Source organism: Poecilia formosa, unplaced genomic scaffold, assembly GCF_000485575.1.
Source record: "Poecilia formosa unplaced genomic scaffold, Poecilia_formosa-5.1.2 Scaffold358, whole genome shotgun sequence".
In the NCBI taxonomy this organism is placed as follows: Eukaryota; Metazoa; Chordata; class Actinopteri; order Cyprinodontiformes; family Poeciliidae; genus Poecilia; species Poecilia formosa.
In genome coordinates, this window is record NW_006800297.1 from 136,711 (window position 1) to 151,778 (window position 15,068).

Here is a 15,068-nt window from a genome sequence, read left to right on the forward strand (position 1 = left end):
TTTGGTACAATTGTTGCAGTTCTCCTTTAATTAACATTTTCTCTACTTCTCTCAGGTCTTTTAAGCCAAATATCAAAGAACATTAAAAGATGCCAATCTTACTCCAACACACAAAACAATACAGAATTTAATTGTGGTTGGATCTCAAAATGTATATGTCTTGGACTCCTGTTTATTAAAGTTCAGCACTTACACGATCATATTACATAAGTCAACAAATAAAATATGTAAACATTCATGTTTGATCAGTTAGAATGTCTGTTCCAATGAGGTTTCTTTGAAAATAACCTTTAAGCAGTTATTAAACACACTTTTCATTAAAACTGAAGTATGAAATGTTTACTTTTTGTCCCCCACATATTTGGTAATACTGTCATTGTGTTGACAGTATTATAATCTGTGAAAAATCGGTCTCCTCCACCTTCCTGAGCTACAATTGCTTCTGAAGAAATGCACCGCTCTGACAGAAATCAATCAATCAGAGCCAGGAGGCGGGTCTTAGCGCTGTCAATCACTCTTGGGAATGTTCTGGTAAAAGTGCTAATGATGGAGAAACAATTTACTGTGACAGGAAAACAGTTTATCCACCATAGTCAGTGTCCATGCTAACTAGCATTAGCATTCTGCTATGGGAAGATTCTGGAAAGAGCAAGAGGGAGCATGAGCAAGATTGACAGCGCTAAGACCCGCCTCCTGGCTCATGATTGGTTGTTTCCAGCTGAGCATTGAAAACAGAGGATTTCCTTTTTTTCAATTGATCTGTTTTACATTATCCTATCACAACATTGACAGGTTTAACAAATGTGTCAGAAAATATATTTTTCAATAATACTTTGGCTTTAACCCCACATTTCTGCATTATTTTTTTTATTGCTCTGGTGTAAAATTCTGACTTTAATTTCTTCATTAGCTGTAAGCAGAAAATCATCATAATTATCAAAAATAAAGACATCAATGTGTGTAATTAAGCTATATAATGTACTAATATACTATATAATGTAATGCTGTGCTCTTGACAAATTGTTGCTGATTAAAAAAAAGTAACAGTGGTTTTGTGAAGGTAATGGGGAAAAAAACCACATCAAAAAATATGTTGTGGCGTTTGCCTGTTGTTGACCCTTCCAGGCCACCATAATAATCTGCTATACTCTTTTTAACTTGTATATTATGAAGATTACATTCAAAGAAATATAAACACAACACAGTTATGTAGGGTTTTATTTTGACACATTTTCACAATTTTCTGTTTTGCTGCATTTCATTATAACTAATACTGATATTAAGAAGAGTCACGCTACACTTTAAGCTCAATTTATATAAAAGGTAAAGTAAATTTAAATAATTAAAAATATCACATGATGTAAGCCTTTTCTCAGTAAAGTGTCCAAATTATAAAGATTTATCACAGTAAAGGTCACTTATCTTATAGGAGATGCTGTAGTGAATATATAATTAAATACATTTAAGAAAATCTGGGGTTATTATGACAAATTATTTCTATTTTTCTTCCATATTTTGAGTATTAATTTATTTTATCTCTAGAGCATTTTGCCACAGCTGTCGCTTTTCATAAGTAAAGTAGTTTTAACTCAAACTGTCAGTTGGCCAATCAGAGGTTTCCAAAGTCATGACGTCATCACTGGGCTCCCCCACATTATTTAAAGAGACAGTAAACATTCTGTATGAAACGTCATCATTTTTAAGACATAACAAATAAATCTAACAGTTTCTTTCCTCCATTTTTGTGGAACTTATCAAATAAAAATAATTTTGTTGATTCTGACTGACCTGACCTTTGATCTGGTTTAACTTGAGACTTTAAGAAAAAACATTTGTGTGTTTTCTGTTTCATTGCTGTCTCTGTTAATAAAGTTCAGTCAAAACTTAAAGAAAAAGGCTAAGCTCAGAGCTTTGCTTTGAAAGTAGGTGAAATTATACTAAAAAGATCATGTTGGTTTTGTTGAATTACTTACATTAATCTCTGTAATTATGATAATTATTTATGTAATTTTTGTATTTATGTAATTATGATTATCATGCAGGATAAATCGGTGTCTTTGTGGAGCAGTAAAGAAAGCACTCCAACTTCTTTCAACAACATTTGGAGAACTTCACATGTTTTATTGTGGTTTCCATTTATATAGTTTGTGATCATTTACCCAGTTAAGTATGGGGGGCCGTTTGTCAACTAACTATCAAACTTTATTTGATAGTTAGTTGACAGTCGGAAGTTAGCAGCAATAATTCAGGTTATTTAGCCTGTCAATGAGAGGGGCTAAAAATACAGTTAGACCAGAAGATACTTACTTATACTTATCTAGCAACTATGAATAGGAGTATCTAGTTACTTTGGAACAACATTATTAGCTTTTTCTTTTGGTTCTTCCTTTGGTTTGTTATTTTGTTCGTACTTCCTTTTAATTCTTGTAAAGCACTTTGTATTGCCTTGTTGCTGAAAATGTGCTATATAAATAAAATCACCTTTACCTTTTACATTTTAGTGAGCTGACCATTTAGTTTAAAGTTAAGTAGCCAGCTTTAAAGACAAAGCTAAATATTAAGTTTAACGTTAAACATTTACCATTAACTTCAGAGATAAATATAAAGCTAATATTCACTTGCTAATAGTTGAGATTGGCATGTGAATTTCCAGTATAGAGCAAATTCACATGCCAGTTAACAAGCATAGTAATTAGTTTGCTAACTAAATGTTTAGCTTTAACCTAAATATTTACATCATAGCTAAGTATTGAAAGTATTGAGTTCAAAGCTAAATATTTAGCTTCAAGTTAAATACTTAGCTCTCAGCTAATTATTTTGCTAACAAAATATTTATTTTTTTAAGGTTGTATTGGCTCTAGTGGCCTTTATTTGATAGTTAGTTGACAGGAAGGTGGGTAGCGAGAGAGGGGGAAGACATGCAGCAAGGGTCACCAGGCCGGGAATTGAGCCTGTGACAGCTGCGTTGAGGACTGAGGCCTCCATATGTGGGTTGTGCTTAACCCCTGCGCCACCACAGCTAACAAAATACTTCGAGATAGATATTTAATTTGTAAACTACATATTTAGCTTAGCTAAATACACTGCTCAAAAAAATAAAGGGAACACTCAAATAACACATCCTAGATCTGAATTAATGAAATATTCTCATTGAATACTTTGTTCTGTACAAAGTTGAATGTGCCGACAACAAAATCACACAAAAATCATCAATGGAAATCAAATTTATTAACCAATGGAGGCCTGGATTTGGAGCCACACACAAAATTAAAGTGAAATGTTCCCCTTATTTTTTTGAGCAGTATATTTAGTTACCAACTGAATGCTTAGCTTCAAACTAAATATTTAGTTGGGAGCCAATAATTTAGTTTGAAGCTAAATATTTAGGTTGCTAATTAAATGTTTGGTTTGATGCTAAGTGTTTTGCTAACAAAATATTTAGTCTGATAAAATATTTAGATTGCTAATTAAATATTTAGTTTCAAATTCTGACATTTATAAATGAATAGTGAAAATGTGACTTTGAAAAATGAACTCCCAATTTTTTTCCTCTGATGACAGGCTAAATAACTGAAATTAATGCTCTTAATTTCTGACTGTGTAACTCTACGAATGGCGCCTCACAGTTAGGAACCTATTTGGGTAACAAAGAAAAGTAATCTTTTCACTTTGTCCATTTAAAAGTATGAACAGGAAAATGTTTTGGAGACTAGAATAATTCGGTTAAAACAGCTTTGACAACACCATTGAAAACAACAAACCCACCAGTCATGAAGTAGCAGATAGAGTTAAGTCTAATGTCCTTTGTTCAAGCAGACGATCGATTAACACACACAGATACACAGAAGACTGAATATTTAGAGTCTGGCTTAAGGGAAGATTAAACACCATCTACATGCCACACTGGGACTGCTGCCGGTGTCTCCGAACGCTACACATCTGGCTAAAGGACTGTCCACAGCGGGAGCAGCTGTAGGGTTTCTCCTGTGTGTGAACTGTGCGGTGCCTTTTCAGGTGACTTGAAGAGATGAAGCTTTTCCCACACAGTGTACAGCGGTAGCGTCTCTCACCAGTGTGGACAAGAAGGTGGACCCTCAGGTTGTTAGGCTGGGCGAACCCTTTCCCACAGTGGGGGCAGGTGTACGGTCTCTCCCCCGTGTGAATCTGCTGGTGCTGCTCCAGGGCAGCAGCGTTTGGGAAGACAAGCCGGCACACTGCGCACACCAGCAGCTCCTTATTAAACGCAGCGCCGTTCCTGGGCGGCCGCCGTTGGCTAGGTGGTCTAGCTGCAGAACCTGTGCAGTGGGAGGGCGGAGGAGGATGTGGAGCGGCGATGACGGCAGCCATGTCAAAAGATGGCGCAAAAGCAGCCACTTCATGAGTGACGGCCATTGGACCGTCTATAGCGTCTGCCTCTCCCTGGGAAGGAAAGGAGGACAAAGCATGTGCAGAGTTTGTGTTCCCCAAACCCAGGTGTGCAACTGCATAAGCTGCACCAAGATGACTGACCCGCTCCTGCATCCAGGCCAGATCCAGGTCCAAGTTAAGGTCAGCGCTGGGTTCTTCTGATTTCACAGCAGCTGCCAAATTAGAAGGATGAAGGCTGTCATTTGTAGTTTCCTCTGGCTTCATTTCGCTGCCTGGAAGGCACTCGGTAAACTCCCTGCTAACGGGGCTTTGAACGCCAACGCTGCCGGCGGGAAAACTGCTGCTCAAAGGTTTCATGGCCTTCCGTTTTGCTCGAGGTCTGAAGGTCAGATCTATTGTGGCGTCAGTGGGAGACGGAGAAGACTGCGAGGAGGACAGCAAGGTGCTGGTACTGGTGTCAGTGACGATATCAGCAGGAGGAGGTTCTTCACTCTCATCCCGGGCTGAAAAAGGACAGAAAGAGAAAGAAGTTCTCCAAGTAAAATGGATCCACAATGCACATTCACCTCTGGAGTTTCAAGTTTACATTTTCTGACTAAATAATTCATAGGAAACAATCACAATTCTCAAAAAAGCATACTTTGTTACAGTTCATATAAACTCTTAACATAAATTTGCTATAATTGGCAGCAAAATCTTGTTTTCTTTGATTTCCCATAAGAAGCAAAATCTAAAAATGTAAAAAACAAAAAAAAAAGCAGCAACATTATTGTCAGGATCAAAGGTCCTGGAAAAATCAGTAAAAACCAACCAGAAGCAGCTAAAACTACGATGGGAGGACATCTCACCAGAAGAAAGGTCGCCACAGTCGGTGCTGATGTTGACCTCCACCTTCACATCCAGGCTGCAGCTTTCTCGCTCCTTTTTCACCTGTTTCTGCAAGGCTAGCTTAGCTTCTTCTTGCTGGAATACAGTAAATAAACCAAATAAATAAACTATTTATTTTTTAGTGAACATAGAATATAATTGGATGTGTTGTATGAATGGATTAAATAGAATAGAAAATGTTAGTTTTCATCGTACAGGAGGACAGTATTTAGATTATCGATACTGTAGACTGATAAATATAACTGAAGGTACATTTTGGAAACTGTAAGATAATAGTAACATAAAGGACAAATTATATGTATTCCAGACTGAAATGTACAATGTGTATACTGGAGGAGTCAGTTTTGTGTTTGATTAGTGTATATTTTTATTTTGTTACTAATATTATTGATGCGTTGTTTACACTGTAAAACATTTGAAGGTGGTTTAACTTGAAAATGAAAGTCCACCTGCTGCCTTGAAGATCCAATTTAAGTCACAAGAAAATTGTTTTGGTTTTGACTCAAATTAAAGTTCATGAAGTTGATTTAACAAGAGACAAGTTTTCTAAACAGTTTTTTAAGTTTGTTAATCTTGAATTTTGAGTTTTAACTTAATGCTGCGATTTAAACCAAATAATTATTTCACAATATGCAAGAAAATAATCTGCCCCGGTTAAAGGTCACATTTCTCTATTATTTTACTCACATTATCAAGATAAAATAACTACTTATTTTGCTTTAAATTCTTGTTTCAAATTGCATGAACAAAATTTCTGATCTGATAATGAACTTTATCAGAGGTTCAAAATCTAAAACTTGTTAAATTTATTTGACTTAAAGAGTAGAAGATAGTCGACACAAATGTGGCTCAAATGTTTTACAGTGTACGTATTGAAAATAATAACTTGAAGAAAACTTTAAAACTTGACCGTTTCTCCTGTTTACTTCTAAAACAATAAATATTATATTGTCTAAATTTCTATTGATCAAATACAGCACTTAAAATATATAGAAATGTTTTTGTATAGTTTATTGTTTAACTTCAATCACTGCTGGTCTTAATGTCATGTAAAAATAAGATATTTATTGATCACAGCATATACTGACAGGTAAATCTAGGAGACGGTAGTAGAAATAAAACAAACCATCATGCTTCCACCACCGTGCTTTACATTAAGTAAAATGTCTCCCAGTTAGCTGCTTTCTTATAAACTCTTCGGTTCTCATTGAAGTATTTTTGTTTGTTGTTTTATTTAGTTGTGTTATAAATGCTTGAACTGTTTCTTTTATGATATGTGGCGACAATTTGTGAATCACGTGATGATATTTTGGGCTATGAGTGTATATACTGTCAATTTAAGAATAATATTTCTTAATTCTTTGTGATTTTCCATTGAATATTGTTTTTTTCTCTCAACAATAGTTGGACATCTTTATTTTAAATTCCAATTTATATTTACCTGTGAGACATGATGAAATGTTACGTCTTCAGATGCTGCAGGAAGAGGCGCCAACAGAGGCTGATGGTTGCCAGAAACTGAAAAATATGACATAAAACTGTATTATGCATTATTCTTTACCAAAAAAAAAAAAGCTACTCCTTTAATGCATGACTTGGTTTTCAGTCAGGTTTGCCTGAAGTTGTTCTGGACCATCGTTTTTTAGGTTTTGAGGTCGTCACAGAAAAGGTCTACAGGTTTGGTTCTGTTAAAAAATAATGCTACAAATCAAATATATATAATCTACCACTTTCTCTCTTTAAAAACTCCTGCTCTTTCTAAAACAACGCCTTCAGGAAACATTTACATTGGCCAGAGTTTTTGTTATCGTTCGTTTTTACTGCTTTTAAATGGAGAGAAATTAAAATTCTCCTGCTCTTTTGTTTGTCCAACAGTGACACCTTGTGGTCATTTTGAATAACGGTATATTTCTTCGTGGGTTTTATGGACTGCTGAAATGAAGGAACTAGAGGGAAATTCTTAAAATAACGTCGTTGGAAAGCAGAATGAGGTAAATATGCACAATTGTGTTTTGTGATAAGACATGTTGTTTATTTAATAAGTGGTATCATGTCTTCGGTTATTTTGTTTAGAAAGGAAAACTGTGTGCTGAAAAATTATGGACAATACATATTGTTTTTATGGACATGAATAGCTTTATTTTATTTAAGGGAAATATAATGTTTTATTTTCTATTTGTTTTGAAAGACACTCAATGACTATTTCATTTATATTACATCATGATTAAGCCTTGGAAATTGTTTTATTGGGTTAAACATCTCCAACAATTCTGTTTCTTTTCCTCTTATGCTACAGTTTTCACAGTATCTGTTCAGTTTATCAGATATCATAGCTACATGTAGACAAGGACTTAGAGCAGGGTGTCCACAATGCCATTTGCAGCCTCTGAACGATTTCGGCCGGCCCTTGATCTCAATTCAAGAATGTCTTAATTTTGCTTTGCCAGGCAAATGGAAAAATATAAAGTCCAACACAGAGTACTCATCCAGGTTTCTGTTTTGAATGTATTTTAGTAAAAAGAGACAAAAAAATAAAAAAAAACACAAAAACTCCAGTGGTATTTACTAAAATGCAGACTTGGGCACAATCATTTAATAAACTTTGCAAAATAAATCAAGAGTGAGCCATGTCTAGTTCTTGTTGATAAAAGGACACAAAAAATAAATAAAAATAAGATGAACTTTAAAAATGTTGGATATGGTTTGCTGTTTTTTTGTTTAATCTGGAAAACCTGCAAGAGCATTTTATGTTTGAAATCTACAATTCAATAAAATATTGTGTATATTTTATACCCACCTTTATTTATTTTTCCAAAATTTGATATTTTTGGCCAGATTGTCAAAAAGTTTGGACACCACTGCCTTGGAGTAAACTAGGAATGACGAAGCATCCAGTGTTGATATATTGGTATGGGGGGCCCTAAATTAAGATTTGCTCAGGCCCCCAAAAAGGCTTTGGTCGGCCCTGGTGGAGGGGGATTCTGGAAGCCACGCCCACTGAGCGTCAGCCTCAGACAGCTGTTGTCACCAGTTGATCTCTCACACCAATAAGCTCGTCTGGGATTCACAATCATCCCCATCCCCATCCTGACATAACCCCAAACCTCTCCTCTAATCCTGCTCATTCACACACCAACGGTCCCACCGGCGCCATCTCCGTCCGTTTACCTTCTCCAGGCTTCAAATGGACGGCGTACATTTCCTCCCGCTGGCGGCTCCTCCTCAGCCTCTTCTCGCAGCTCCTCATCTTCACGTCCATTTCCTGCAGCCTCTGCCGCAGGGCATCGTTCTCCTTCTGGCTCTTGTCGAGCTCCAGGTCCATCTGGGAGCGCAGAGCCGCATAGCCAGCGTCCACCAGTTTGCAGATTTCCACCACCGCCGAATTGGCCAAAATCTCTATTACCGAGGCGATTTGCGCCTGGAAGCCCAGACAGTCCTCCATCATCCCCAGCGGTCTTCCTGGTGCCGTCTGGATGGACTCATACAGACAAAACCAGCCTGCTTCTTCCAGTTAAAGTGTCTGCTGTTTTTAAACTGTCATGTTCCGATTCCCGGCAAGGCGCGCATGCGCAGACATGAGACGTTAGAAACAAACAGGAATGCGTCACAAATGAATAAGTGACAAGTTTGAATTATTGGTGATACGCTAGATAATTTTTATTCGACGAATATATAAAATACTACGACGGCGCATTAGAGACATTGTAGATAGAAAAAAATGAGTCAATTTCTGCCAAAAATGTACAAGAAATTTTGAGATTGATCTATTAAATTTTCTAAAGAAAAAAGATAAAGGAAAACTTCTGAGTTTGTAAAAGTCAGGAATTTAAAAAAAAGAACTCCGAAATTTTTAGATTAGTCTGAAAGATGTTCTAGAAAAAAATAATTAAATAAAGTCAGAATTTTTAGGAAAAGTTTGGAATTCTGGGAAAAAAATTAAAATTCAGAGAAAAGTCAGAATTCTGAGATTAAAATCTGAATTTTGAAAAAATTCAGAGATTTAAGTAAAATTTTTGGAAAGAAATTGAATTTTGAGGGGAAGAAAATTAAATTTGCAAGAAAAAAACTCAAATTTTGAGATTAATCTGAAAATTTTTCAAGAATTTTTTTTTTCTGAGGGCAAAAGATGAAAATTAGGTTAAAAGTCAGGATTCTGAAAAAAAGTTACAATTCTCAGGTTAAAATCAAAATTTTGAGAAAAATAAAGTCAGAATTTTGAGGAAAAAATAACAAATCTGAGAACAAAAACATTCTAAGAAAAAAATCCACAATTCTGAGATTAAACTCAGAAATTTATTTGTTTGTACTTTGGGGGGTCCTAATCCTATTAGAATTCAGAGTCTGACTGAGAGCTAAATTATCTGGTTAGGCAGAGTATCTTAACAATAATAATTAATAATAATCTAAATGTTGTGTCTTACCAGTTTGATTAAACTGATTTCACTTATTATGTAAATGAAAATGCAAAACAAAACAAATGCAGACATATTTATAACATTTAGATCTTTTTATTAACATTTTGTTTGCATTCAGCTGTTGAGTGAAGAAAAGGCAGCAAAATTCAAAGCTTAACCAACTGAATACTTTGGTGCAGGAAGCGTTTCACAATATTAAATCAGTGTCTTGTAAACTGGACAGATAAAGATTTTAAAGTACGAAAAAGCAACATGGAGGCATTCATCACTGCTTTCTGCTCCTCCTGTAGTTTGCGTTCACCTCTTTCTCAGACATTCATCGACAACAAAAGGAACTGGAAATGAGGAAAAAATGCAGGTAAATCAACTTGATTTGTCGCTAAATCAAATTTAAATTTGATTTCAGCCGGAGTTATGTGAGGGTTTTTACCTGCATTATGTTCATTCTTACTCTTCCCCTGTTGTGTTCATCCAGGGCCTGGAAAACTCCTAAATAAGAAACACAATTCAGTCTAAATTAAGGTTACTATAGTTAGCTACAAAAACAAAACAACAAAAATAAACTAAAATAAACTAGTGACTAATGGGAAAAATAACCAGTTTTCTTCTGGTGTCACTTATGTCAGCAAACAAAATGGCAACAGAAAAAGTTGGGTGAAAACGCCACAGTCAACAATAACTAATAATTTGAAAATTTTATCTTCTGTTAAGTGTTCTTTATCCAATTAATGTTTTCATAATCACCATGCAATACTTTGATTTTAATTCTGCACCTAAAAATTAATTAAAAGTATGAAATAGATAAAACTACTACTATAAATAATAAAACCTAAACTAAAACTTAGCAATAATAACTAATAAAAACTAGAAAACACACTTTAAAAACTGAATTAGACAAAAAGTTACCAAAACAAAACAAAAAAAACCTATTATAACTCTGGTCTGAATTGTGGCAAATCAAAAACATTCATCAGGGATTAATATTGTTCAATCATAAATGTTGATTTTTACTGCTGTCTCTAATGAATAAGTTAATTTTTTTAACGTACTGAACATGTTCTCCAGACGGACGATGCAGGTGAGGTAGTCGTCAAAGTCGATGTCGTAGTTATCGTCTGCGAACCTCAAGCCAATCAGCTGCAGCAGCTGGTTGTTCAGGTTCATACCTGCATGAACCCAAGCAGAGTTTAGACGTGACCCGTCACTTCATGTAATGAGATCCACTTCAACAATAAGTCACACATTTTCTGGGCTTTCAGATTTTAACTGGAAGGGTCGTAGAAAAGTCTATCAGAAAACTTCATGAAAGTCCATATAAAAATATTGTTCCTAAAAATGCATCCTAAACAAATCAGAACTAAAAACCTACCAGAATCCATCTAACCAGTAATATCATATTATTGTTTTCTAAAATTTACTCTCAGTCCTTCTTTGACAGAAAGAACCCTTTGTAAAATCCAGGCCCTTCTTTTACGCCTCACTTTGTTCTCCTCCCATCTTCCTGCGGGAGGCAAAACTGACTAGCATTGGTTTTAGCTGTCAAGTTGTCAACATAACGCGCCAAATCTTAAATGTACGCATGATATATAAAAGAAAAAGAGACGCAGCGCTTTGCTACTTGTCAAAAATTCGACAACTAGATAACTAGGAAAAAGTTTTAACAAAACAAAAATAATGACTGAGAGGGAGGTTAGTTATGCTAGCTTGACTTTGACAACTTAACATTTAGATGTGCTGTGGAATCCGGTCTGTTTCGGTTCAGTGACAAAATAAAAAGGTGGCCTACACACCAACTCTGACAGATCATCAATAGAGAGCAGGTGTTTAAATTAGCTAATCTACCACAGCGGTCACTTATTAATAATCACAAAATTAACATCAAGCCTAAAACATGAAGCTGTAACGGACTGAATGTCTGTTCATTGTGTTGTTGGAGACTTTCACGTCTCCAGTTAAGGTTCGCTGATGCAGGAGATTCCAGAAGAATCAGTGAGTTAAAACCAACCAAAGTTTATTAAAAATACAAGATATATCTTGGATATCCACTCAAGCACCAAACATGCAAAGAGTTATCCAAAGGCAAAGAGATCTGAAGTTTCCCCCAATGACTGTCTCACTGTGCTCTGCAGATCAAACCCCGCCCTGCTCAGAGCAGGCTCAGCCTTTTGTTTTAAGGCCAGCAGTCATAAAACGTTTTATTGAAGCTACAGAGAAAAGATGACCACTTTGAAGCAAACAGCTTTGATCTGTAACCTCAGTTCCTGTCCAGGACAAAGTTATAAAACTAACAACCATTTGATTCATCTCCTCTTTAATCCACCTTTTGGCTCCTACTGTGAAAAGCCAGGGCCCTAACCAAGCTGCAGGATGTCGTTATCACGTCCTTATGCAAATCCGTCTTACAAGATACCATTTGTAAGACTCACACTGGGAAGAAAATGCAGAACAGAGTAAGGCTCCACTTGTACTTTCCTTGCAACTCATCAAGGTGGATTCATGATTATACATCAATGTAACATTCAACAAAAATCACTTTAGAATATTTCCACAGTGCGGGAAACGTTTGAGTGTTTTTTGGTATTGAATCCTGACGCATATTGTGGAGCCGTTGTCAGTCAGTTGCTACGGCAACGTGTCAGTGTAGCGTAGCCGATACACAGAGCAAAAAAAAAAAAAGAATATGAGTGGTTTAAAGTTGTTCCTCGACTGTTTTGTATGTCATTTTCCTCTTTGCTGTGGCGCACAGCACTGAATCAATCAACCTACATCTCCAGGTTTCATTTAGTTAACGGAGTTGTTCTACCGGGCAGCGCCGGCATTAACAGCATGTGAAAGAATAATCTTTTTGCCTTCAAAAAGATTACTTTGGGTATTTTTCCCCCCACAACACCCACTCCACCAATATCTTCACTGAGGAGCATATTGCTTATAAAAAGTCCTTCTTTTTAAAGTTAAAATATATTTTTATAACATATACGAAGCTGGTCAGTTTACTCACCTGCGGCTTTAAGAGCCGTGCGAAGCTCATAGGAAGACATTTTTCCTGACCGGTCGGTGTCAAACGACAGGAAGAGCATCTGCAACAACAACCTGGTCTTAAATAACTTCACAATAACAACAGCAGCTAAATTTACTCAACCCTTCACCAATAAAATATTTCACCACATAAATCAGTACATACAATCCATTTCTTCATCTTGTCCCAAAACACCTTAAACTCCTGGAACTCCATCTGTCCTGTGTTGTCCACCTGTTTCACTATGTTAGGAAAAATCTTTACCAACATCTTGATAATCACATCATCCAGTATCACCAACCTATTTCTCATAATCTATTAAAAAAGTACAAAAATCTTACAGGAACTCCAGTCATTGTCTCCGTTTATAACATTACAGGGATATTTCAAGCTTTTCTTGAACTGGAATCCAGATCAGTTCTTCTCACGATGAACAGAACCGAGCCATCTCAAATAAAATGTTCTTTTTAAATCCACTAGAGCCTAATTAATATCCTCCAATAAAGTAGTCCACACAATCCAACAGAATCACCTTCAAAACTTCCTTCAGATGAGTCTGTTTATCACAAAGTTTTTATCATAACTTCTATTAGCAGGATATTTTTTAAGGTTTTCGGGTAAAAAAGAAAAAAGGCAGGAAATTTAATACCTAAAGTTAAAAGCTAATGCTAAATCTTTCTTAAGCTGTAGTAGCTTTCTGTTGCCTTTAGGGGGCGGTGTTCCTGCTTCTGTTGATTCATTTACTAGATTGGTGAAAAGTTAGAAGTTATTGTTGATAAAGTCGTTCACCACACTTTGAGATGTCCTGTTTTGGTTAAGACCAAACATCCTTTTTAAAACATTTCCTCCTTTTAGCAGAACAGGAGCCGTTTTAAACCTGCAGTCATGAGGTGGAAGGATACGTCCATCAGGTTGATGATGCTGTGGCAGGTGCTCAGACTCAGGCCATCAAACTTAATCTCTCTTCCTGGAGACAAAAAAAAACAAAACATGTAATTATTCAAAAAATGTCTGCTTCAGGTTCAAGCAACAGATTCCTGAGAAAAAAAGGTCAAATCAACGCCACATTTTTTAAAATACAGAAGAAATTGGGACTTTGTGTTTTGTTTGTGTTATTTAGATTTTTCTTTTCCTAATTGAGCACATTTTGTTTTCCTGTTTCTATTCTTTATTATTTATTAGCACCAAGAAGTGACTACTTTATCCATTTGTTATTTCAAGTTTTGTGTTTTTGTGGTGTAGTTATTTTGCTTTACATTTTCTTCTCTTTTACATCCATTCTGATAAAAACAAAGATCTAGTTAGTTTGCTTTCCTACTTACGTCTGCTGAGAACACCGTTCAGCATCTCCTGAAGCTCTCTCACACAGATCGCTTTATCCTGTCGTTACATTGAGGAAAAATAAAAGTTACTCGTTTGCTGTTCATTTAAACTCTGGGAGTCTGGAAGAGCGTTTCTTACCGAACCGGCCAGCTGCTCAAACAGCCTCCTCAGGTCTTTCTCTTCCTCCGTCTCGTCCTCTGGAGCGCTGGGCAACGGTGGCTGCAGGACGAGACAAAACCTCAGGACCAGCAGAGTCAATTTGTTAACTCAAGATATGATTTATTAAGAGCAGAACTGGGTGGAGAAGCAAGAGTAGCACTACTTCTACGTATCTCTACTCAAGTAAGGAAGCCGTCCAAGAAACAAGAAAAGAAAACGTCTTTGGTAAAAAGGCGATTCAAGTAACTGATCAAAACATCATTTAATATTTAAAAATTACATTATTAAATTAAATTACATTGTTTGTCTTGTTTTTGTGCCTCAATTTAGACAAACTAGTTATTTAAAATTTGAATTTCAACAATAATTTGCTCAAAGAAAAAAAACAGTATCCAGAAATTTTTACTCAATTAAGAGTAAAGATACTGCAAGTAGAAGTCAAGATACAAAACAGGAGTTCCTACCAGCTCTGATTATCAGTGACTTATTTACCTCAGGTAAATCTGCGTCCACATTGGTCCCCATCTCTCTGTTGAACACGTAGCATTTTGTTACAGCTGCAAGTCGTAAAACATTTCATTTTGTTACGGGTTTGAGTCCTGCATTGACGCTGTACTCACATGGCTTCGGCCTTTTTCTCAGAGAAGATGCGGATGAGGAAGTCGGCCTCGTGGTGCGGCTGGAAGGTGGTGGGGACCAGCAGGTATTTCCCTGGCGGCAGAGTGAAGCGCTCCGACACTTCCCGCATGTTGATGTACGTCCTGCTGCGCGCCTTGGACGGGTGGTAGCGGAAGAAGTCCTTCCCCACCTGGTCCTCTTCGTCCGGAGCCTGAGAAGGACAGAGGAGGACATGAGGTCTGAGTTTGAGGGAATCCTCTTTGAAACAAGAGGAAATCATA

General features: G+C 36.3%; 2 protein-coding genes across 2 annotated transcripts; both read right to left on the bottom strand.

The window, feature by feature from the left end:
* Positions 1–3,700: 3,700 nt before the first annotated feature.
* On the bottom strand, positions 3,701–8,968 carry LOC103153634 (protein sister of odd and bowel-like). Its single transcript, XM_007574633.2, has 4 exons — positions 8,425–8,968; positions 6,698–6,774; positions 5,217–5,331; positions 3,701–4,871 (listed from the first exon to the last, which is right to left on the bottom strand). The coding sequence occupies exons 1-4, from the start codon at positions 8,699–8,701 to the stop codon at positions 3,892–3,894; spliced, it is 1,449 nt and encodes a 482-aa protein (XP_007574695.1). The 5' UTR covers positions 8,702–8,968; the 3' UTR covers positions 3,701–3,891.
* Positions 8,969–9,748: 780 nt separating this feature from the next.
* LOC103153664 (calpain-9-like) lies at positions 9,749–15,067 on the bottom strand. The gene is made up of 10 exons (XM_016662070.1): positions 14,790–15,067; positions 14,662–14,698; positions 14,149–14,229; positions 14,010–14,067; positions 13,590–13,654; positions 12,853–12,921; positions 12,670–12,748; positions 10,721–10,837; positions 10,102–10,160; positions 9,749–10,006 (listed from the first exon to the last, which is right to left on the bottom strand). Exons 1-10 carry the CDS (start codon positions 15,065–15,067, stop codon positions 9,980–9,982), a joined length of 870 nt encoding a protein of 289 aa, XP_016517556.1. The 3' UTR covers positions 9,749–9,979.
* Between the last annotated feature and the right edge of the window lies 1 nt (position 15,068).

Coding starts and splice junctions, on each gene's coding strand:
- LOC103153634 (XM_007574633.2), bottom strand. CDS start 8,701: ATGATGGAGGACTGTCTGGGCTTCCAGGCGCAAATCGCCTCGGTAATA. Junction 6,775..8,424: donor CCATTTGAAGCCTGGAGAAG/GTAAACGGACGG, acceptor CATATTTTTCAG/TTTCTGGCAACCATCAGCCT. Junction 4,872..5,216: donor CTGTGGCGACCTTTCTTCTG/GTGAGATGTCCT, acceptor GTCCTTTTTCAG/CCCGGGATGAGAGTGAAGAA.
- LOC103153664 (XM_016662070.1), bottom strand. CDS start 15,067: ATGATTTCCTCTTGTTTCAAAGAGGATTCCCTCAAACTCAGACCTCAT. Junction 13,655..14,009: donor GAACGGTGTTCTCAGCAGAC/GTAAGTAGGAAA, acceptor TTTTGTCTCCAG/GAAGAGAGATTAAGTTTGAT. Junction 10,161..10,720: donor CCGTCTGGAGAACATGTTCA/GTACGTTAAAAA, acceptor TTTCTTATTTAG/GAGTTTTCCAGGCCCTGGAT.